General features: G+C 39.0%; 2 protein-coding genes across 2 annotated transcripts; both read left to right on the forward strand.

Annotated features, from left to right (window-relative positions):
• The first annotated feature begins 633 nt into the window (after window positions 1-633).
• rrbp1b (ribosome binding protein 1b) lies at window positions 634-11,220 on the forward strand. Its single transcript, XM_056759182.1, is given in 27 exon segments — window positions 634-751; window positions 2,795-3,533; window positions 3,627-3,775; window positions 3,862-3,984; window positions 4,085-4,249; window positions 4,334-4,452; window positions 4,576-4,729; window positions 5,751-5,889; window positions 6,066-6,169; window positions 6,333-6,370; window positions 6,458-6,560; window positions 6,641-6,675; window positions 6,753-6,790; window positions 6,793-6,839; window positions 6,951-7,043; window positions 7,228-7,320; window positions 8,003-8,092; window positions 8,179-8,268; window positions 8,431-8,523; window positions 8,610-8,681; window positions 8,793-8,885; window positions 8,976-9,059; window positions 9,140-9,205; window positions 9,876-9,959; window positions 10,432-10,512; window positions 10,594-10,737; window positions 10,840-11,220. Coding segments are annotated over 26 exon segments (3,039 nt in total). The 5' UTR covers window positions 634-751; window positions 2,795-2,827; the 3' UTR covers window positions 10,876-11,220.
• Window positions 11,221-11,878: 658 nt separating this feature from the next.
• On the forward strand, window positions 11,879-18,460 carry aars2 (alanyl-tRNA synthetase 2, mitochondrial (putative)). Its single transcript, XM_056759174.1, has 22 exons — window positions 11,879-12,141; window positions 12,446-12,634; window positions 12,851-12,996; window positions 13,065-13,256; window positions 13,339-13,483; window positions 13,636-13,781; window positions 13,898-14,006; window positions 14,084-14,122; window positions 14,307-14,421; window positions 14,764-14,891; window positions 15,031-15,175; window positions 15,601-15,770; window positions 15,859-15,972; window positions 16,174-16,314; window positions 16,396-16,533; window positions 16,653-16,756; window positions 16,858-16,966; window positions 17,071-17,196; window positions 17,285-17,395; window positions 17,481-17,564; window positions 17,865-17,978; window positions 18,067-18,460. The coding sequence occupies exons 1-22, from the start codon at window positions 11,884-11,886 to the stop codon at window positions 18,247-18,249; spliced, it is 3,006 nt and encodes a 1,001-aa protein (XP_056615152.1). The 5' UTR covers window positions 11,879-11,883; the 3' UTR covers window positions 18,250-18,460.
• The last annotated feature ends 5,373 nt before the right edge of the window (window positions 18,461-23,833 follow it).

A 23,833-nucleotide genomic window follows, 5' to 3' on the forward strand; every position in this document is an offset into this window, starting at 1 on the left:
AGGATAATGGGTTTTGCAATTGCAACTGAACTGAAATTACATTTTTTTAACAAAACACTTGAACTATTGAAGCATGCTGTTACATTTAGGAAATAAGTCAACTGTTACTTGGTGATTAATCTCAAATTCACCAAAAAGAGCCAAACACTTACTGACACATACTGATCAAAATAAAATAAAATGAATATACGTTACTACGGTATGAACAAAAATACCGTGGTATAAGCATGTGACAACAGTAGTCCAACTTTATAGAAAACGTGAGTGTGTGTCAATTACCAGTATTTATGAATTACATCCAATCTTTTACTTATTTATTTACATCATACAGAGACCGCTTTGCAAAATGTAAACACCGGTTTCATTTTTATTTATCTTTCATATATGATTAAATCTTAAAGATATGCGTTTAACATTTTGATTCGGTTTTACGTGTTCTGTTGGTTGTATTTTGATGTTAAAAACAGAAACCGGAAGTTCTTTAATTTTAAAGTTGTCTTATTAAATTTTCTATACTTCCTACATTATTTATCAAAGAACGCTCGCAAAAGCCCTCTATGCGCCACACATCTCGCGGATACTACTGGTGACGTATTGGTTTAAAGGGCGTTGACTGACGTGCGTTCATCCAATCAGATGTGAGCTTCGTTCCGAGTATCATCTTCAGAGTCGGGCAGAGTGCCAGCTCGCAGAAAGTGCCACGACTCCAAAAGTCAGTGGTGATTGTGAAGTACTGAAGTTTTAACCGCAGGTAAGCGCGTACATTTATATCACCGCTGATGTTGCGTTTAACAGTGCATTTATTATGTTGCTTTGAGTTTTTTTCTTTATAATTTTCGGTCTATTAGAAAGTTGCTGTAACAAAGTTACGTTTTTCGAGTGTGTTTGATAATATTTTGTATTTTCAAAGTGTTTGAACTTGTGTGTGTGAGGACCTAATAGCGTTTTTCTTCCCTGCAAGTGGGTACGTGTCCTTGAGTGTTCACTGTCTCGGAAGTATTTTGTTTTCTTCTTTGTTTCATTGAGCTCATAACTGTTTTTATACAACGGTACGGTCTGTCTGTTCTGCGTTAGTTAAACGCGGAGTTTGGTTAGTTGAAATATTAAAAATGCTGGCAGGGATCAAACATCGTTATAAAGGTTTGTATAAAGAATAAAATATGGCTTTGAGAGCGTATCACTCCTGTTGATCTATTCCCCTCTGTTATCTTATGTTCATGCAAGGAAAGGGCTCTTAAATAGTTTAATACGTCTGATTTAATCAAAAATAAAAAATCGCTCTTTAATTCCAATGAATTGAGTGGATGAGGTATGTATTTCTCCAAAAAAAAACGTTTTTACTCCGGGATTAGTTTCATAAAAAAATTAAACATATTTTAACAAAACTATTTAAGTATTAAAAAAGTATGCAAACGCTGTATGTTTGAGGATGTTAACTAGAGTACGTTTATTTTAAGCCGAAGGTAAATTGTTCCGCTAGTGAGATATTAATGACAGGGCAGATGATCGGAAATGCTTGCACACAGACACAGTTGTTATGTAATGTCTGTGATGTTACTTAAGGGGTTAATGTCTGACACAGAAAAGAAGCCCACTTTCTTTGAGATGTAGGCTTGTGTATGTGCACTGGATATGGCAACTCTGCATAATATATTAGTGATGATGCTTCTACTGTTTGGTCTTCACATGTGGATGCAGAAATTGTGATCCTGGAATATGCATGCACTGCCTATCTTGCAGCGAATTGTTGTCTAAATATAATAAGTTCTGTGATGTTTAAAATGAAAATTACAGTATTCCATGCTACCACTTCAATACGTTTTTAGGGTTATGCCACACGAACCTAAAGTAAGTTTTAATTTGAAGTTCTGTTAGCCTTCTGCATTTTTGTGTCTGTGGGAAGTCGACAAATTTACCTGTGGCAGACCCCTCCTCAAACATTCCAGTCAAGAATTGCTCTGTCTGGCTCAAATGTGAGGTTGGGGGAAGGTTATTGTGCGTTACTGCGCACAGACCTTTTCCCTGGACACTGAATGTATGCCTTTGTGTGTGTGAGGGAATGTTAGTGGGTCTCTGTGGGGTGTTGCATAACATGAACTCCATTCTGTTATAAAGTTTTTTTTTTTTTGTGAAATTTACTTTGCAAATGTTTTCTGTTGGCAGCTCAGCACTTGGTGAGCTGTAATAAAAAAATGACATGGTTTTATTTCAGTAAGTCTAACACCTATGATAACTGACCAGCACTGGCCCCCATTCACATTTATTGTATTGACACAAAACCAATGCAAGTGAATGGGGCAGGGTTAACAACATTCTTCAAAATATCTTCTTTTGTGTTCTGCAGAAGAAAGAAAGTCATACAGGTTTGAAATGACAAGAGGGTAAATATTGACAGAATTTAATTTTTTTGGGTGCAGTATCACAGTATCGCAAGAGCATTTCGAAAGCTGTGCTTGCCACGTTGATAATGTGCGACATGACATTTCTATCAGTCAACACAAAAAAGAATCGGTAAACATTGAAATACAAATGTGTGATGCTTCATCCGTGCAGATAGATGGCAGTGTGAAATCCAAGACTTCTGCCGTATCAGACAATAAAGTTAACTAAACTTAAAAACACTTTTGGTGTGAAATTACCTCTGGATAATTTTTGTAATAGTTCTGTTCTGTCCCCAGTTGTGACCACTTGTTTAGTAATGTTTTCATCCATTACAATTGAAAGCCCATGTGTGCCCTATAAAGTATAAATACATCAATAATTTGAGGTGACAGTGACTTTTGTTCTTTTGTAGGATCAGGATTAGGACGGTCAGGACTAGGCAACGATGGATGTTTACGACCCTCAAACTCTGGGCATCGTGGTGTTTGGTGGCTTCATGGTATTTTCTGCCATCGGCATCACACTTGTATCAACTTTTTCCATGAAGGAAATGTCTTTCGAGGAAGCTTTAGCCAAACAACGACAAGAATCAGGTAAGACTCAACCCCAACGTGCAGACAAGAAGAAAAAGGCATCAGAAAAGAAAAGCAAGGCCAAGAAGAAGGAAGAGAAACCAAATGGGAAGCTTCCTGAATCTGAGGCCGAGTCAGGCTCTGAAGCTGTCATTGAGCATATCGAGCCCGAACAGTTACCCAAAGTGGAGCCAGAACCCCAACCCGAACCTAAACCTGTGCCTGTTGCTGGGCGGGAAATGAATCCCAACCCAGCTGTTCCTGAGCCTAAAGCTATTCCCCAGCCATCTGCTCCCAAACCTGAGGTTGTTAAGTGTTTTGCCCCTGCTGTTGTAAGTGCCGAAGCTGCTCCACTTGCTCCATCCCAGAAGGAGAAAAAGAAGAAGAAGGTTGCCAAGGTGGAACCAGCCCCTGTCAAGCCCATGGAGGTTCCAGAGGTCACAGTAAAGGAGGTGCCAAATGTTGCGGAGGTGAAAGTAGAAGCAAAAATTGTCTCTGAAGTTGCTGCTCTCCCAAAGGTTGAGGAACCTAAAACTGAAGGTCCAACCAAGAAGAAATCAAAGAAAAAGTCTGAGCCAGGTGAGTGTCCGTTGCTCCTGAAGCTTCTAAACTGTGGCTATTCATATGATGGCTGAACTCAAGACCATCTTTAACCAAAATTTGTCTTTGAAGTGGTTCCTGTGGAGACGCTTGACACCCCCCAGCAGTCACCATTCAAAATTCTGATTTCCAGTCTGAACAATGCTTCATTTAGTGAACCTGAAATGCAGAAACTTATTGAGATCATCAGCAAGAAGGCAGGAAAGGACTCCTGGCAATTGGTATGAAGTCTCAACTTGTCTTGTACACTAATCGAATACCCATATTTCTCTTTTGGCATTCATGTCTTTTTCTCTCTGAATGTCAGGCATCTCAGAAGGGCGACCCATTGGCGGCATTGAAGAAGCAGCTGGAAGAGAAGGAGAAGCAGTTAACAGCTGAGCAGGAAAACGCAGCTGCAGCAAAGACCCGTGTCCATGAGCTTACCAAGGTAACGTCTGTCAATACACTTCCAAGTAAATTAATGGACATAGCTTCAAACTATGTTTGACGAGAAGAAGAAAACATTGTCCTCACCTTCTCCATACTAGGAGCTGAACTCTGCAAGGAACAAGATGACATCCGTAGAGACCCGCATGAGCTCCGAGTTAAGTGCCCGTGAACAGAGGATCGCAGCTCTGCAGGCCAGCCTGCAGGAGCGCCTGAAAGCATCCCTCCAGGAGCATGTCCTCGAGAAACAGCAGCTCAACAGCAAGGTCAGAGGTCACCAGCCTCTCACAGTTTCTCTTCTCCGTAATATGGGACGTGTTAGTAAATATGTGCTTTGTATGTGACCTCAGATCCAGAGCCTGCAAGAGCAGTTAGAAAATGGACCAACCGCTCAGCTGGCCCGTCTGCAACAGGAGAACTCCATTCTCAGAGATGCCCTCAACCAGGCCACAAGTCAGGCGGAGAGCAGGTATTGCACATGATATTGCCCTTGCGTTGCTTTTTGTTTGATATTTGTGACGTGCATCCAGGTGAATAATTTGTCATTTGTTTCTCTTCACAAGATTTTTTTGTGGCTTGTTTACATCTGCAGGCAGAATGCAGAGTTGGCCAAGCTGCGTCAAGACTGTTTACATCTCAACCAAAAGTTGAACGAGCGTACAGTCGCACAGCATGCCGAGGAAGACCGCAGGAAGGCTCTGGAGGCCAAGATGGCTGCCACTGAAGAACAGCTAACACATACAAAAGTAAAGCCCTCACCTCTGACCCCTTACTTGTTATCTCATCTTTATGAAGTGGTTGTGGTCTTTGTACCACGGCAATTCTGAATGGCCATGGTACAAAGACCTCAACTTGATGAGATATTCTTAACCATTATGAGGAGTGGTTTCTGTCTTTGGGAACACTCAGAGGACATTGTGTTTTTTTGTATCTCTGTGTGGGTGGAGATTTTCTTAGCTCGGCTATGCAAACAATGTAAACCCCTGTTGATTAAAGAGGTCCCATATTGATAATTTTGTCGATAGACTCTTCTATGTAGGCATTTAAGGGGCGATTCATACTTTGTGTCTGTTGCACGCATATTCGTTATTTTAAATGTAGACTCGCAACAAACGTTCTAACATAGGCAGCAACATGCTCACAATGCTGTGCGACGCTCCAGTCGAAGCTTTCCTGTAGCTCAGTGGTAAGAGCATTGCGTTAACAACGCAAGGTTGTGGGTTTGATCCCAGGGGATTGCAAATACCTTTGTTAAATGTATAGTATTAAAGCAATGTAAGTCGTCTGCCAAATGCCTATATGAAAATATTTCAACTTTTCAAAATGCCGCACGTGCACCGCAGGTCATGTGAACAGAACCAACCAGCCAATATAGCAAGCTCAATGAAGATGGACACAAAGATGGTCACAGCATAAATAAATATAGTAGTGGACTTGTTGCAAGGTATTTTCAGTGCAAATAATCTATATATCCTTTGTTTATACCTCCTCGTCTCAACAGCTATGGTGGCCCATGGTTGCTTAGCGACGCCAGGAGTGCACAAACCAGTGCGGCTTGCGTTTTCTGTGCGGTTTTAGACGCAAAATGTGAATCGCCCCTTATGTTCCAAACCCATATGATCCATGAAAATGAGCAAGTTGGTCCACAATGAAGGTGGAGGTTCTGTGAAGTTGTATGAAGGACAAGCTCTCTGATGCATGTCGTTCATTATTGTGTTCAGGTGTGTCACGAACGATCAGCTGGTATACTGTTTTATGTGTGTACAGGTGTCTCGTGTGGACGGAGAACAAGCTCTGCAGCAAAAGTTAGATCGAGTCAGCGAAGAACTTCGGCAGGCTCAGAACAGCAGCAACACCCTACAGACTCAACTAGACACAGTTAAAGAGCAGGTCAAGATCGTTGATGGTCAGTAGACATGAATGCATCTCGTTTACAGAGACTGTTGAAACTCTGTATAGAATATTGAATGTGTTGATGTTTGTGCTCATGGGCGTGGCGCCATGACCCGTTTCGCAGCTTATTGTTAAAATTGTATCATGTTTTCTGTATGTGTCATGTCTTCTCATGTGTCTTGTATACAGAGCTACAGGAGCGTATGCGCGTTACAGAAGCAGAGCTACAGGACAAGTGCAAAGAGCTGGAGACTATGAGAGAACAGTTGTCTCAGACACCAAAAGAGACTCAGGTATAAATATTTGAGATTCTGGTCATAGTACAGTGCCCCAAAATTGTGTTTTCGAAACTATCACCTAAATTTTTAATATCAAATACCATATGGTATGTCAGTTGTCAAATTATAGTAAAACTACTTTGGATTCTTAAACTGTTCACTGTTTGATTCTGTACAGACTGACAATTCAGAGGAGGTTCAACAGTTGAAGAGCAGGTAATGTGGATGTAGATATGATTGATTTATCGCATTTTCATATTCAAAGTTTAATGGCTTTGCTGATGTGACTATATCAATGTGCAGTCTGAAAGAAAGGGAGGATCAGCTGACATCACTGGAGGCAGAGCTTAGTCAGTTAACAGAGGAGCTTGACACTATAAAGAATGCCACGGGGACTCACACAAGCGTAAGTTCAGCGTTTGATAAATAATGTGTGTGTGTGTGTGTAACACGTGTGCTTATGGCTTCATAATTTTATACCAACAGGCCAACAACATTGAAGCAGAGCAACCATTTGAGAAGTAAGAGATGAGTTTTCAGATAAGTTTCCTCATGTATATTTTTTAATTTGCCTTATCACAGAGTTTTTGTTTTTTAGTTTGGAAAAGGACGCTCGAATGATCTCACTGGAGGAGGAACTCAGCAGCTGAAAGAAGAGATGGAGCGAATGAAGACCAAGAGCAATGTGAGTCCATGCATCTCTCTATACAAGTACAACACCTTCATCCATTTCCTACATATACCAAATTATCTATCAATTGCATTATATTTAACTATATTACTGGTGTGTGTTTAGGAACTGAGGGAGAAGAACTATGCTGCAGTGGAGGCACTGGCTGCTGCTGAACGGTTGGGTGAAGAAAGATTTAGTCAAGCCAGGGCTGCACAGGTAACCATGATATATATATACTGCATACACACTAAAAACATGCTCACTTGTATATCTACATAATACACAAAGTATGAGGAATGAGGAGTTGATCCTTCAGATTATCTAAAGGCTGTAGCTGGTTAAAACAGTGTATTTTTTCGCCAAAATTCTGTTTAGTTATCAAAGTCTTGTGTTTGTGCAGAGTGAGGCAGAACAGCAGCTAAACTCCTTCCAGAATGATGCCACAAACGCACTTCAGACTCTTTTTCCTCAGGTCGCTATAGAAACGCATCAGGTAAGAATTCCCCTGTGCATTTGTTAGAAAATACAAATGTTTTTTAGTAATCGATTCAAAAGAAAAATGTTTGCATCAATTCACAGTAATTAATATATACAGTAATACAAATATTTCATTTTACTTTATTTAATGTATTGTTCCAATAGGAGACATATTTTTTAAATGTTTTTTAAAGTTTTTTAAAACTGATTGTTGTTACATTTTATTGGTATTGAACATACTTTATTTACAATACATATACAATAAAATATGCAATATGAAAATAATTTAAGGTAAGAGTCATCTTTTAATCGGAACAGTATGTTATTTTTAAATAATATAAGGACTGCTTGAGTATGACAAAAATATACATAATTAAGATTATAATGGCCAATATTGAGATCACGATTTTTTTACATAATTAGTCACTGACTTTTGACACATATAAAAAATTAATTGTCATTTTAACTGGAATTCAACTGTAAAAAAACAAATTAAATTAAAGTAAAAAATATAAGCTGCACCGCTGTAAATCCTTACAAAACGGAACGCTACAATAATTGTTTCACCTCGATTATTATAGCTAAATGTTTTGATTAGGATTAATTATGATTGATTGCACAGCCCTAATATGTATTAAACCTTATTCTGTTTAGTTGTTATTCATTTGTTTTTATTAAATTTGACATGTGTTTTGTAGAGTAACTGGCTGGAGGCGTTTACACATGAAGCACAGGCGTCCCTCACTCACATACAACAGATTCCAGAAGTATCAAGCTCAGAACTGACGGTTAGAGATCATCACTACACACACACATACCAATATAAGTATAGCCAATGACATCCTTAGATAATCCATGTTTCTGTGTCATAAAGGAACTACAACAGAAGCTTGTCCAATCAGAGGAGAGGGGGCGGTTACTGCAGGCTGAGTGTGAAAAGCACAAATCGACTCTCAATGAAACGGTATGAAACACTAAAAGTGCTACGATAAAATTGCACACTTAGTTTAATACCAAAATAAATGAATTGTCTGTTTAATAGGCGGGTCATGATAAACCATGATAAATTAGACAATTATATTCTAAATCTGGTAATTGGTTTGAAACATTTTGTGTGTGTGTACAGGAAAGCATGCTGAAGGCATTGCAAAAGAGTGTAGGGGAAGGAGAGCTGGCATGGAAGTCAAAGATCTCAGATGCAGAAGAGCAAAGACTGGCGGTAAGAGCCTGTCTCAGTGATTGTGGATTTGTGTCATGGGTTATTTGGCTCAGCTGTTGTGCTAAATTTGTGGGTTTCTCATACAGACCCTGGATCGGGTGAAGGACCTGGAGGAGACGATAGAGAGAATTAAAGCCGACACACAGGACACAGAACAGGTTCGTGTCAACAAAATCGTCACTGTTGCTTTTTCAGCATTTTCATTTTTCTTAGGCTTTGAGCATTTAAATTGTTCAAGTTTTCGCTCATGATTTCTCTCTTCTCTACAGCTGAAGGGTCAGGTGATGCTGATGGAAGCACAGCTGGAGAAACAGCTGGAGTCCATAACCATCAGTCAGACATATGAAGAAGAGATGTCTCAGGTAAAACATCTAACCAAGGTGCAGTTTTCCAGGGTTAGGGTAAAGTGCTTGAATATTTTAGCATATCTTAATGTTTTTTTTTTATTGTAGCTGAAGACATTGTTATCAGAAGCTCACAGTCAGCTGATGTCCGCCAAAGCAGAGGCACAGGAGCAAAAAGCAGAACTTTCATTGGTAGGTGAAACATCTTGTCAACCTTCCCCTTTTTAACGCACATGTGGCTTTTGGTTTTGAATGACAGCTGTGCGTTGCAGGTCAGACAGAAGCTACAAAAGGTCACACAGCATATACAGAATGAGGACACCACACGGTTTACTCAGGTCAGGATAGGGAAAGGCCATGGCATCCTCTGGCTTTATGGGAACCATCAAATTTTCTCACCCTTGTGTACTTTCAAACCTGTTAAACTTCCTTTTTCACAAAAGAATATATTTTAAAGAGGGTTGGTAACCAAAGACATTGACCCCCGTTGTCCATTGTATGGACACAATACCACAAAGAAATTTCTCAAAATATCTTGTTTTGTGTTTCACAGAAGAAAGAAACATATGCAGGTTTGAACAACTTGATGGGGAATAAATGATGGTGGAACTTTACATTTTTGGCTGCTCTATCCCTTTAAGAATTGAAGCTATTCTCTCCATTCTATTGGTCCCCATAAAGTCTCGCAAGAATCGCAATTCGTTGGCTTTAACTTTGGTGCAGGTGTAGGCTTTTTTAACCTTTTTCTTCTTCTATTGTCAGCTGAACCTTTTTTAGTGTGTGCGGTGTCAAACAAAATACTTTAAATGGTGGAGGCGTGTCTAATTCAGTTTAATGTTTTATGCAGTGTTGGTTTTCTTCATTGCAGTTACCTGACAACAGACTTCCAGGGTGTTTGGTTATCATTTACATTTACCATCAACGTATACATGTACAGTTCATGCGGTTGTGTCCGGATACTGTAATGTAATGTTTGTATCTTAATGATCTTGCTGTCTACCTCTACAGGCACAGATGCAACTGGAAGAAGCCACAAATAAACTTCAGACAGAGGAGAACACTAGACAGCAGCTGACAAGCGATTATGAACAGGTGACATATGCCAGAGGGCTTTCGATGTGACTTGATGCTGAACGAAACCATTGATTTAATCCAATGGGAATAGTCTATAAATTAGACTTTTTGCCATTCATTTGATTTGAAATGTTTTAAAATTATTTAACTTAATTAAATAATATTAATTAATTAAAAATAATTAATTATTTAATTTAATTGAATTGGATTGTAGCATTTTATTTATTTTCAATAGAATATATACATATATATTTACAGTAATTATATTTAAATGTATTTTAATAAATTATATATAGTTAATTTAGCATTTAAAAATGATTTAATTTACAGATTGATTCAACAATTGTACATTTAAAATTGAATCCTTGAATTTTCCTTTACTTGGTTGTCTTCATTTTTATATTCTATTTTCATTTAATATTCCATTAATATAAATAATAACAAGTAGTGTAGATTGTTATTTACAATTTTAACTTCTTGAATATTTAAGGTGCAGAAGTGTGTGAGGGATCTCGAGGCCAAGCTAGAAGAGCTCAAAGCTCCTGGAGACGGACCAAATGAAGATCTAAAGGTTATTACAACAAATACAACACCATTACCTTGAGATGTTTGAGTTAAAGGACTGTTATCTTAAATTTTGTTATAATGTTAGGAGAGACTGGAAAAGGAGATGAAATTGACACAAGACCACAACCAGGCGGCCACTAAACTGCAGGATCTCTTGAAGATCACTCAGGAAGAACTGACCAAAGAGAAGGAGACTGTAAAGACCCTGCAGGAGCAGATACAGGGCAAGGTACTTAACCAACATCTCTATTAGTCATTCTAATAAAGATTCAATGATGAAAACATCATTCACTGTGTAACGACTTTTGCATTCTTTTCTCTTCGTCTACAGGAAACTGAGGAGTCAAAAGAAGGGACATCTGTCTGATCAAAGAGTCAAGCAAAGCAGCCCTTAATTGTTCTTATGTATTATTTTGTATTCTCTGCTACTGTAGCAAACATGATGATTGTTACGAAATGATGCTTGTAAAGGAGCATTTTCTATTTTGTTGGAGTCCATACTAGGTCACTAAAACCCATCACCTCCTGCAAAACCGTTTTCAGTGTTAAAAAGGAGAAGTGTTCGTGAGAAAGACACATGGCTTGTGCAATCACTCTTTTTATCTTTTGTTTGCATGTTTTCATGGGAAGAAACATTTCATAATGCCACAACTACTTGCATGTTGTTGTCGGTTGCTAAAAATGTGATAAGATAATAAAAAAGTTCACGTGATTACTTGGTTATTTTCCTTTTTATGAACATATATGTTATAAATATGTGTTGTATTGTTTAGGTAACGGATTAAATTTAGTCAGATCCTGTAAGGAATCTGTATGGCACACATAAGTTGTTGTTTTGAAATAGGCTTACACATGGATGTAAATTAGGGTAAATAAGGTAGGACAGTTATTCAAACATGTTAAGAAAAAGTACTGTGTAAAAATGACATAGCAAATACTTGCTATGACTTCAAACTGGGATGTTTAATAATAATAAAAACTATTAAATAAAACCGTTTGTGCTTTAAAGTCAATTATAAAGTGACATGTTAAAGTTTATGTTTTTTTTTGTGGTGATCCAGCAAGATTTCAGGGTAGTTTTTGACATTTACTTGAAAATGTAAATATACTTAAATAATGTTAGACTTAATATGATAATATTGCTTACAATTATAATTGTGCACGTTGTCTACCATATTTATATATTTGTTGCATTTTAATTTACATACAATGTAAGGTATTCGCGGAGGGGTAGAAAAAATATATATACACAATATATATTTTAAAGAAATTTTATATTTAGACATTTATTTCTGTGTCCTCAGGTTCAGTTTTTGTTTCAGTTTCGTTCTCGTCGCTGATTGGCCGCAGCTTGGTGACGCAGTCGGCCACCAAGATGGCTGCGCACATACGGCTTGTGAAACAGCTTCACTGTGCACTTTTAAATACGAAATTAAGCGCTTTCTCGACGAGCTTAAGAAGATGCTCTGCGCTATCATACCCACGGCCACATAAAGAATTCACATCTAAAAGAGTACGTCAAACATATATTGACTTTTTTAAGGATGGTCATGAACACAAGGAGGTGTCGTCCTCTCCCGTGCGTCCGAGAGGAGACCCGAGTCTACTGTTTGTCAATGCAGGAATGAACCAGGTACAAATCTTAGTTATTTTTGCATTGTCCGCAGAAAATACATGTTAGTAGAAACAACCGAGACGTGGGAATAAACCTGTATAAAATAAGGAAAATTATAGGAAAATATAAAGTATTATGAAATACACAGTAGTAGTGTTATATAAAATAAAATATGACAGATGAGCAGACCATTATATATAATCGTATCTACCTGTTATTTAATAGTTAAGTACAAGAAACTCTAATTAAAGCTTTCTTTTGGAAAAGGGGTGTTTGTAGTATATCTTACTGTAAATCTTAACATATGATGTCATTATGCTAGTTCAAGCCAATTCTACTGGGCTGCGCAGACCCCCGCAGTGAGATGGCATCGTACCGGCGGGTGGTGAACAGTCAGAAGTGTGTCCGGGCAGGAGGGAAACACAACGACCTGGAGGACGTGGGAAAAGATGTGTACCACCATACCTTCTTCGAGATGCTGGGGAACTGGTCATTTGGAGATTACTTTAAGGTTTGGTGGAATTGTTGTTGCTATTACAAATTAGTTCCTGGGGCTCAATTGGCGGAACATTGTGTTACCGGCACAAAGGTTGTGGGTTCGAATCCCAGTGAACACGCATACCAATAGTAAATGTGTGGCTTGAATAGATGCATAGAATGCCTCTATGTTAATTTATTATATATCTGTGCAGTGCACTAAACTCACTGTAAATCAATAACTCATCAGGTGGAGGCGTGCGCGATGGCTTGGCGTCTTTTAACAAGAGAATACGGCATTCCCGCAGAACGACTGTATGTCTCATACTTCTCCGGAGATGCGGCGAGCGGTCTGCCGGCTGATGAAGAAACAAGGGAGATCTGGCTCAGTATGGGGTATGTTCACTGCCGACAAATTTACGGATCAGTTTCTTGTGTGAGATTTATCGTCATATCTGTTGAAGACTGCGACCCGATCACGTGCTGCCATTCGGAATGAAGGATAATTTTTGGGAAATGGGCGAGATGGGTCCGTGTGGCCCCTGCACGGAGATTCACTACGATCACGTTGGGACTCGGAATGCCGCGTCGCTGGTCAATGCAGACAGTCCGGATGTTGTTGAGATCTGGAACCTGGTATTTATGCAGTATAACAGGTTAGAGATACTAGTTTGTGGAATATTTAAATGTGTGTGTTATTACATGTGCCTTGTGAGATTGTGAAATTGTGTTTCAAAGGGAAGGAGACGGCAGTTTGCGATCTCTCCCTCAGTGCAGTGTGGACACTGGGATGGGTTTAGAGCGACTGGCTACTGTCCTACAGGGAAAACGTTCCAATTACGACACAGACCTCTTCACACCTCTATTGTCTGCTATCCACCAGGTGTGTTGAATCTTCATCTGACAAAACAAATTGTAAACATGGACATTGAGACATTATTCTGTGATGTATCTTGGTGTGATACGAATATTGTAAAGTTTAATATTATTCTCATTCATTACCGTACTAAAATGTGTGTGTGTGTGTGTGTGTAGTGCTCTAAAGCTCCAGCGTATCAGGGCAGGACCGGTGATGCTGATGTGGGTCGGGTGGACATGGCTTACCGGGTTGTTGCTGACCATATTCGCACGCTCTGTGTATGTATTGCCGACGGAGTTTATCCAGGCATGACTGGCGCAGAGTGAGTTTTAAACCAGATTTCTCATGAAATGAGAACTATCTTGTGAATGTGTTTTGTGTGACCTGAAATGTACGTTCAAGGGTTTTTCCATCTTGTTATTCATTTGTTTGTCATAGGTTGGTGCTGAGACGTATACTTAGACGTGCGGTGCGGTTTTCAACAGAAGTTCTGCAGGCTCCCGAGGGTGCACTGGCAAGCCTGGTGCCAACTGTAGCTCATATACTGGTGAGAGGACACTGATATACTCCCATTACTATTTTGTTCTTTCATAAATTAAAGCTTTCTTATTTTCATTTTCACAGGGTGATGCCTATCCAGAATTGCACACAGAATCTGAACGAGTAAGTATGTTAGAATGATACAACAGGATTGTATATACATTATACCTGAACTATGTAAATATCTGCTGAAAGGTACTATAGCATTTTCATATTTTTCTATAGTGCCACGTTAGCACTATAGCAGTGCCTATAACAGACTTTTATCATGTTCTTCACATTTGATTTAACTGTATTTGCTTTGTAGATCATGGATCTGATTCATCAGAATGAAGTCCAATTCTTGACCTCGCTAAAACAAGGCAGAAGAGTCATCGACAGGCATATGAACACAATAGATAAAGACACGGCTGTTTTTCCAGGTCAGGACTTGATTTTCTTAACCTTCCTAGTCAATTCAATGAGGCATTTAAGAATCAGCTGCTCTGTGCATTTCTGGATCCCCTCCATAAACTTAATCCAGAATTTGTTTGTACATTACATTAGTACCTAAGTCGTGACTGTAAGGTCGGTGTTGGGGTGGCCACTAAGGTGGCAAAACTCATTTTTATAGGGGGGCAGCTTCCACCCAGTGCCACCCTTGTGGACACACCACTGCAGTCCAGACCTTTAACTGCTTCACCATAACACCTCACATAGCATCTGCATGGACGTTGTATTCATGTGTTCCTCTCTTTATATCTGTTGTTGTTTCTGTACAAAAGCGTCAGTTGCGTGGTCCCTGCATCGTAACCTGGGCTTCCCACTTGACCTCATTGACCTGATGCTGGAGGAGAGGGGCAAGATGGTCGATAAGAAAGAAATCAAGGTGCTCGAAGATGAATATGAGAAGGTAACAGTCTTGTCTAGTAAACAAAGGGCCATTTCTTAATCCAAAATTTTATTGGCTGATAAATGATGGGCTTGTTTATTAATAGGCTCTCTGCAGTTGGAGTTTTATAGACTTTATAAGTTGTTGTTTTTTCTTTAAGTTGAGGTGTCAGTCAGAAGAGGATGATGGAGACAGGGTGGACCAGCTGGATCTTCACAGCCTGGCGGAGCTGCAGAGCCGAGGAGTTCCTCATTCTGATGACTCGCTGAAATACTCCTACAGTCTGGGGCAGGACGGGCGATACGGTAATGGATGTGAAGGAAATGTGTGCGTCACAGTCTGTTTATCTAAATTAAGCAAACCAAGTAAACCACTTTTACTATGTGAAAAATCTCTAACCGTTCTAGACAACTTTTAACTCTCCTACTTGGATATAATGTCAGACTGTCAAAATTTCAGGGCAAATCGTTCAACCCCGACCTCAGCACAGACACATTATTTCACGTCGCAAATTTGAAGTATCCTTACCGCATGAAATTCATGCAAGCAATTTGTTTTAATTTCTTGTTTGTTTGTGCCACAAGAACAGTTTTCAGTGTCTTGTGGTGACATCATGTGGTAAATTGAAGTCGAAATTGGACATTTCAACTCAAATATTCCCACCTCCGACGGTTGTTGCTACATTGGATAATACCCGGTTGGTTCGAGACTAACTCTACTCCCCTCTCAGTATTTCCGCCTTGCAGAGCGTCTGTCCTGGCGTTGTACTCTGAGGGATCTCTAGTGTCAGAGGTTGGTGAAGGTCAGCGCTGTGGTGTGATCCTGGACCGTACCAATTTCTATGCAGAACAGGGTGGACAGGCGCACGACCAGGGTTACTTCACCAAAGATGAACTGCAGGTTATTTATCACCTCCTCTAACTGAGATTTGTTTCAATTGTTTATATTTAAAAAATCGGACTGGATCGTGTTTGGGATTGTTTTTCAGGATGTCCTGTTTCCAGTAGAATGCGTCCGTCTTGCTGGAGGTTACGTGGTACATCAAATCACTGCAGCTGAGACTCTGAGAACTGGAGACCAAGTTTTGCTTCATTTGGATGAGGTGGGAGTTTAGAGTTTTTTTAAGACACATCAATTGGTGATTTTGAGTCTATCGGAAGGAACCTGAAATCCAAATACCATGTTAATTGAATATAGAGATGATCATTCAGTTCTATGGTCTATATGAAAGTAACGTAATATTAGCGCCTGATACAATCTTGGTACCATGGTACCTAAAAGCTTGGTTTGTTTTTTGGTGCAGACTCAGCGTTTGGGCTGCATGGTGAAGCACACCGCTACACATATTCTGAACTTCGCCCTGCGAGAGCTGCTGGGTCCTGGTGTTAATCAGCGCGGGTCTCACGTTGCCGCCAATCGACTCCGCTTTGACTTTAGCGTGAAGGTATAAAACCTGCATGGGCATCTTGAATGAAAAGGAAAATTATTGATCAGATATGAGAATTAAAAGGTGTTTTATGTTCAGGGTTCTCTGAGCGTGTCTCAGTTGCAGCAGGTCCAGGCGTTGGTGCAAAACATCATTCAGCAGAACGCAGTGGTGCACATAGAGGAAATCCCACTGTCCAGAGCCAGTCAGATTGCAACCCTGAGGACCATAGATGAGGTAACCAGTCTGTTACATTGATATTAAAGATGAAAATATCTAGTTTTTAAACTGCAGGGGAGACCGACACATAATCTCAAAACATTTCTCTTTTTAGTCGTCTGATGTGTTTGTTTCAGGTGTATCCCGACCCAGTGCGCGTGGTGTCCGTGGCTGTGCCTGTTTCAGATCTCCTCTCTTCAAACACAGACTGTAGCACCTCTGTGGAGCTCTGCTGTGGCACGTAAGACCTCAAAAATCAATACTTCATTGATAATGAGATAATGCTGGCCCATTTTCCCCCTCAAGCTGCAATCATGGTGATCGAGGTGTCTTTTTCGACAGGCATTTACTGCGGACTGGAGAAATCAGGGACCTTGTAATCGTGTCTGAGCGTCAAATGGTCAAAGGCATTAGTCGTATCATTGCCGTTACCGGAGACGAAGCCAAAGCGGTTAGAAATACAAAAACACTTAACCGTTGATACTGCTTCCAGTGAATTCTTGTTTGTTTTTATTTGTTTGAGAGATTATCTATATTGTTGTTTTTCTGACCCAGGCTCGGGAGACGGGCCAAGTCATGCAAGAGCAGGTGAAGTCTTTGGCGGCCCGTGTTGGTGTCGACAACGCCCTCTCTCTACCAGCAGCACAGAGACTCTCCAAAGAAGTCGGCCTTCTGACCGATGTACATATCTCTCAACACACTTTTTCATATTCAAACATTTCTTTTCAGCTGCATATCAAGTGCATAACTGCATGTGTGCATGTTTTAGGCGGTCGAGAGAACATCGATTCCACAATGGCAGAGAAGAGAGCTGCAGTCTCACTTAAAGGATCTACAGAAGAGCAGCAACACGGCCATCAGGAAGCTGGAGATCAGAGAGGTGGAAAATCTCCAAATGTGATCTCAGCTGATATTCGCTCTTTAAAATCCGTTTTTTTTCTTAAGATGAATTTTGTCTGTTTCAGGCCACCTTGATAGCAAATGACCTGCTGAAGAAACACTCAAAAAAAGCTGTGCTGGTAGACTTTGTCCAGACTGACTCCACATCGGTAATGATGTTATCATGTGGAGGGGGTTTTCAATTATAGGAGTAATACATTTTATTCTAAAATATATATATTTATAAATGATATTAGTTGTTGTTTAGTTAAGCATTAAATTATTAAATTAAATAATATTTTAAGTTAAACCTGTCAAAATACCTGTCATCTTCCCATACATGCACTGCCCTCTACTGGCGGTGCTTAAAAATACATTGAACATCACATTTGCAGAATGACTTCATTGAACACAAACAAATTGAACTGGTTCATTGAAAAATACTTGCATAAATTATTATATTTGTTTAGATTCTAATGAAGACCGTGAACCAGTTGAGCAAGAATACTCCAGATTCTTTGGTCATGTTGCTGTCTCACCTGCAGACATCTGAGAAGGTGCTGTGTGCCTGTCAAGTACCAAAGGTAGGGCAAAAATACACAAACTGTGTATGCAAAGACAGTAAATTAAGGATAATTACATGTTTTTATACCCGCTCTTTTTTTTTAACAGGGCTGTACGAGTGTTTCTGCGTGCGAGTGGGCTCTCGCAGTGTGTGAGCAGTTTGGAGGAAATGCAGGCGGCTCTGACGTGGTCGCTAATGGTGTTAGCAATGCAACCAATGTCACTGATGTTTCAGAGATCCTGAACTGGGCTGAAAAATTTGCTTGTGGCAAAATTAAGTATGTGGACTGAACAAGCTAGGTCTGGATAAATGGACAGTTCTACTATGATGAACTCAACTTCATCGATAAAGAAAAGGATCAAATCAAGCTTTAAAAAATACAAGATGTGGTAGTTTTCTGGTTCTATTCCTTTATTTTAAAAGGGTTGGGCACATCTGTAGTCTTGATTGTATTTTTTTGTGGATGGAGTTGTGTTGGTGCTATTAAATTATTTATTTCTGTTTTTGTGTACTGTGTTTATAATATATTAGACAATCATTATGATTTAAGAATTGTTACAAAAAAATTCTCACACTTGCTCTGTGCACACTTTTTATGTTAATTCATTTTTATTGAATTGTCACTAAATTCATTGTTATATTTTTTCTATGAGACAAATATTGCTATATCTATGCAAACAGCAATAAACAGCCTAAACTCATGTCTAAATGCTGTCCCCTAGAGGTCATTATAAAATACTTCGAATACAGTCGAATCAAAGGTATTAAAAATGTAAAATGAGAATGCAGCCATGTTATCTTATCTAGGATTCAAAATGTTGAACGAACACATGCACCCATTATTATGTAAATAATAAAGTTATCCTTAAGCAAAGTGATAGATTTGTGACAAAAGTAATATTTTGATCTAAGTGAAATTGAAACATCCAAGCACTAAATTCAAATATTGCAACACTTCAGTATCTTTAATCTCACTTTATTCTGTGTCTGGCAAGAACACCTTTTGGTAGTTGTATGTGCTTTTCAGGTGTTCAACAAACTTATTCATAAGATAACATGACAGCACCTTTAAAGTTTAAAAAATAAAAACTTTTGGGGGTTACTGTTGTGCTTAAAGCAATGGGATCAATGGTGTAAACCAATTAAACATGAATCTAGTAATTTAAGATTTCAAGATTTGACTGGTCTATATTCTTATACTGTATGCTGCCTCATGTGAAACACAAAAAGAAGAAATATATCCACCTCTGTGCACATGCATTACTTTTAATGAAAAGTGAACAATTGTTTATATACTCAGTTTGTGTCCCCTGCTCGAATTACAGAAAAACTGGAAAGGGAAATCGGTCTTGGAAAATGTGTCCACTCCATACACAACAACAGACCAGGGAACAAAATATTGTGACCTCGGAGAACCTTGAAACCAAGGCTTTAATTTCTCTCTTACTCAAAAAGTTAGACAAACTAGCTGTTGAATAGTGTGATAGTAGTAGTATCTGGATTGAGTGTTTTAAGTTTGACCTCTTGAACCTTTCTGTTTTTACCATCACAAATTACAGAATTAGCATTAAAGAATCTTATTAACATGTTGCTTTTGAACTACATCCCAACCTTCAAAAGTAACAGTTAAAAGCCACACCAAACAACAGATCCGGTTTTAATTCAATTTATTACCAGTGTGTGAACATGCTGCCTTCAGAAAGGTGTGAAGTGAAGATCAAAATCACGTAAATGAGACCAGAACATTCTCTTGTTAAAACGCAACCTGTTTTACATTTAATGTGTGTATGAGCCTGCCGAGACCTGCACAGATTTGTGTTTTTGCATTTCGGGGCATTTAGTACTGGCATGTTTGTGTATTTATGTGTTTTTAAATACATTCTCTAGTCCCATCCAAAACCACAGTCATGCCCAAATACATACATACCACTCTCACACACAAGTACAACATAGACAGATCATCCTGATCTCACGGGAATTTGTAACTTATTTCACGAGGTGGCTTATTCATATGAATTTCGGACGATTAATAGAAAATGGCAACACTGAATAGGGAGGGAGGGAGGGAGGGAGGGAGGGAGGGAGGGAGGTAGGGAGGGAGGTAGGTAGGTAGGGAGGGACGGACGGACAGACAGACAGACATATAACGTAGATAGACAAACAGAGAGAAAGATAATGTAAACAGACAGACGCGTTAGATAGACTGACAAGAACAGTAGAGAGACTGACAGACAGACCGACAGATAGATACTGTAGACAGACAGATACTGTAGACAGACAGACAGCCAGATAGACATACAAACAGACATATACTGTAGATAGACAGACAGAAATATACTGTGAACAGACAGACAGATGCTGTAGACAGACAGACACGTACTGTAGACAGACAGACATAGAGACAGACAGATACTGTAGACATAGAGACAGACAGATAGACAGATATATACTGTAGATAGACAGACAGACAGAAAGATACTGTAAACAGTCAGATAGACGCTGTAGACAGACAGACAAGTACTGTTCAGAGACAGACAGATGCTGTAGACAGAAGGATAAGGACTGTAGATAGTCAGACAGACAGAAAGATACTGTAAACAGACAGATAGACGCTACAGACAAGTACTGTAGACAGACAGACATAAAGAGACAGACAGACAGTAACTGTAGATAGACAGAATGATACTGTAGACAGACAGACAGACAGGTGCTGTAGACATACAGACAGACAGATACTGTAGACAGACAGACAGACAGGTGCTGTAGACATACAGACAGACAGGTACTGTAGACAGACAGACAGGTGCTGTAGACAGACAGACAGTTGCTGTAGACAGACAGGCAGACAAACAAACATACAGACAGCTGCTGTAGACAGACAGACAGACAGTTAGCAAAACATATTACAGAGAGTCAGACAGATAGATACTGTAGATAGATACACAGACAGATAATGTAGACAGAAAGACAGGCATACGGATAATGCAGACTGAAAAACATACAGACAGACAGACAGATACTGTAGATAGATCGACAGAAACACAGACAGATAATATAGACAAACAGACAAATACACAGATAATTTAGACTGAATAATAACAGACTGACACGTACTGACGAAAGGCAGATATACAGACAGATACTTTAGAGAAAAGACATACAGACAGGCCGGCACACAAATACTGCAAAGATAGCTGCAAATCTATTGAGTAGTCCGTGTCATAGGAAAACATCAGCACCACTGAAAACAACTTCACTGATCTGAGACCTGTTTTACTCGTGCAGATAAAATATTTACTCAAGAGGTCTTTTCACTCTTCAGTAATGACAGGCAGTGGGAGGGGCTTTACATTTCCATAAAGTCTATGGGTTCCCATGGCAAGTAGTGTAAACTGGGGATGTGGGAACGAAGGTAACCCTAAGGTCACAGACACACAGGCAGCAGCAGGAGGGGCTGTATACTGCTGCTACTGTCATTGCTATCAGCTGTGTGTCCGTGGACAGTGTGTACAGTCATTAGAGGGATCACACACACATGCAGAATGGTGTATTGATCATCAGTTACGCCGGTCTCACATGCACTGAAGGAGTCAGAACAAACACAGCTGTTCTCTGATCCTACAGTAAAGCTCTGCTGCTGTCTTACACACACAAATAAAAATTGAGACAAACCTGGGAAATAAAATCACTGCTGTAAGACCCTAGTATATAGTAAAAAGTGTGTGTAGTGCTATTGCGAGTATTAATAATGATTTTAAATACGGTATAAAGAGCATACAAACGCTTATGCGGCTCACATCATCATGACTATTGATGCATGATTAAATCAGTCAATTGCTTTTTTTTAAATCAATAGAGTATTTCTTTCATACATTCTGATGGATCAGGTGTCAGAACTGCGGACAGGAACAAACTTTGCTGAATGTAAACTTGCTCCTGTTAAGATTCGTGGGAAAGTGTGTCTCCATGTTTGTGCACAGATAAGAAGATGAATAGTAGTTTTTATTAATGGGAGCAAAAAAGCATGTTGGTGTGACAGAACGAGAGAGAGAGAGAGAGAGAGAGAGAGAGAGAGAGATTGTGTGTATGTGAACCTGTTACAGTATTTCCGTTTGTTATGTTTTTGCCAGGTGGTAATATCATCAAAGACTGTACTAATAATAAGCAGAGATGCTTTGAAAATGAAACATGTTTTCAAACTGTAAGAGAGAAAAAAAGAGACAAAAAATTATTTCATTTGATTTCATTTTTATTACATAATTTTCTTAAAAAAATATATTTTTAATATATTTATTTTATTGTTAAACTTGTTATACTTTTATTTTTTCAATACATTTTCCAAGTGCTTTTTTTTGCTGTCTTTACTTGCTTTGTCCCTTTTGATTTTATGTATTTTCTTACTCTAGTATACACTTCTTACTCTAGTGTACACGGACATGTGGTTCTTGCTTTTGCAAGCAGTATCTGGCAAAGAACCAGATACAGTTAAACTGGCTCCCCTGAGAAACACACACACGCACATAGCTGCACGCCGCAGGCCAGATTCCATTCAGCAATTTAACCTTTTTTCCTTGATATAAATAATTTAGCTCATGCTTTTGCAGAAAGGAACCATCCAGTTACCAGTAACCAAGCACTGTATTTTCACAAAAGCACTTTCATCACAACATGATCAGAAATGCTTTTGCACATGAGAGACAGATTTGAGTCAGATTCGATGAAGGAGAAGGGTTACACAGAATAGTAATTTCCGCTATGCTGGGAAGTCTGGCAGAGGTCGAAGACTTTTAACACTGTTTCTGAACTTTATATATCAACAATCACAGAAAAAAAGAAGACGTTACATTAAAACAAGCAGCTGTGCTCTCAGATTGGACCTATTTATAGCAAATAATATTTTTCTTTTTATGAAGAAAAGTGCATTGTCCTCACAAATATAAAGGTTTGTGTATGTTTGCTTGCTTGCATGTGAGCGGGTTCATGACATGCAAGCATAAACTTTGGGGGAATTTATAAGCACTGAAAGCCTATGCCTAATGCTAGTTGAAAAGTTCACTACGATTACTCATTCGGATCTACTTTAATATAACATCCTGATATACAGAATAGCACAAATGCTTTCACACTAGTTCTCCTTTAGATAGAAATAATAGCTGAGTTTGTCAAAGTCGCCTTATAAATACCTCAGACTATAAACAGAAAGAGCAAATCTGTTCATTAATATGGCTAAAGATAAAATCCCAGCTTTGATTCAGTGTACAAAGTGATGTTTAGGCTAAAGCTTCAATTATCATGTGTTATGTGCTGTTGAGAAAAGAATGTATTGGGGGGGGTGAAATTCACTACTTAAGATAAGATGTAAACGTATGAATGGCAATACATGTCTGACAATATTAACTAACATCACTTTTCCCAGTAAAAATAACATAACCAATATAACTTTATAAAGTGATGCTGCGTAAACCATGGTTAGCTAAATTAAACATCATGATGTTGCATGAAAAAAGCATTTGAGAAGGTGGATCATGTTTCTCTATGCAAACTTGGCACGGGCAGACCTAAACAGTGTCTTAGCAGTACTTTGGATGAGCATCGGAAGTGTACTTTGATACCATTGACAATTTTCCAAGACACCGGCTATAAATAACTGTTTTCACACTAAGACAAACAAGCTGTCGCACTTCGAGCTTGACATTACAAGAAAACTTATGCATTTAAAAAGTGAGACACAAACATTTTTCATTGTTTTTGCCGTATACAAGTTACTGCAATTATTTCAAGCTTCGTAAACTGCATGACACAAAATGACAGTTTCACAATGCAAACTGTTGTGGTGTTTTGGTGAAGCAGTTCATATAATTTCCAAGTCATTTT

This window comes from Triplophysa dalaica, chromosome 10 (assembly GCF_015846415.1).
Source record: "Triplophysa dalaica isolate WHDGS20190420 chromosome 10, ASM1584641v1, whole genome shotgun sequence".
Classification (NCBI taxonomy): Eukaryota; Metazoa; Chordata; class Actinopteri; order Cypriniformes; family Nemacheilidae; genus Triplophysa; species Triplophysa dalaica.

What these genes read in the sequence shown, in the direction of transcription:
- aars2 (XM_056759174.1), top strand. Translation starts at nt 11,884, where the DNA reads ATGGCTGCGCACATACGGCTTGTGAAACAGCTTCACTGTGCACTTTTA. An exon ending in TCACCAAAGATGAACTGCAG is followed by an intron (nt 15,771 to 15,858) that starts GTTATTTATCAC and finishes ATTGTTTTTCAG; the next exon opens with GATGTCCTGTTTCCAGTAGA. An exon ending in GTGGAGCTCTGCTGTGGCAC is followed by an intron (nt 16,757 to 16,857) that starts GTAAGACCTCAA and finishes CTTTTTCGACAG; the next exon opens with GCATTTACTGCGGACTGGAG.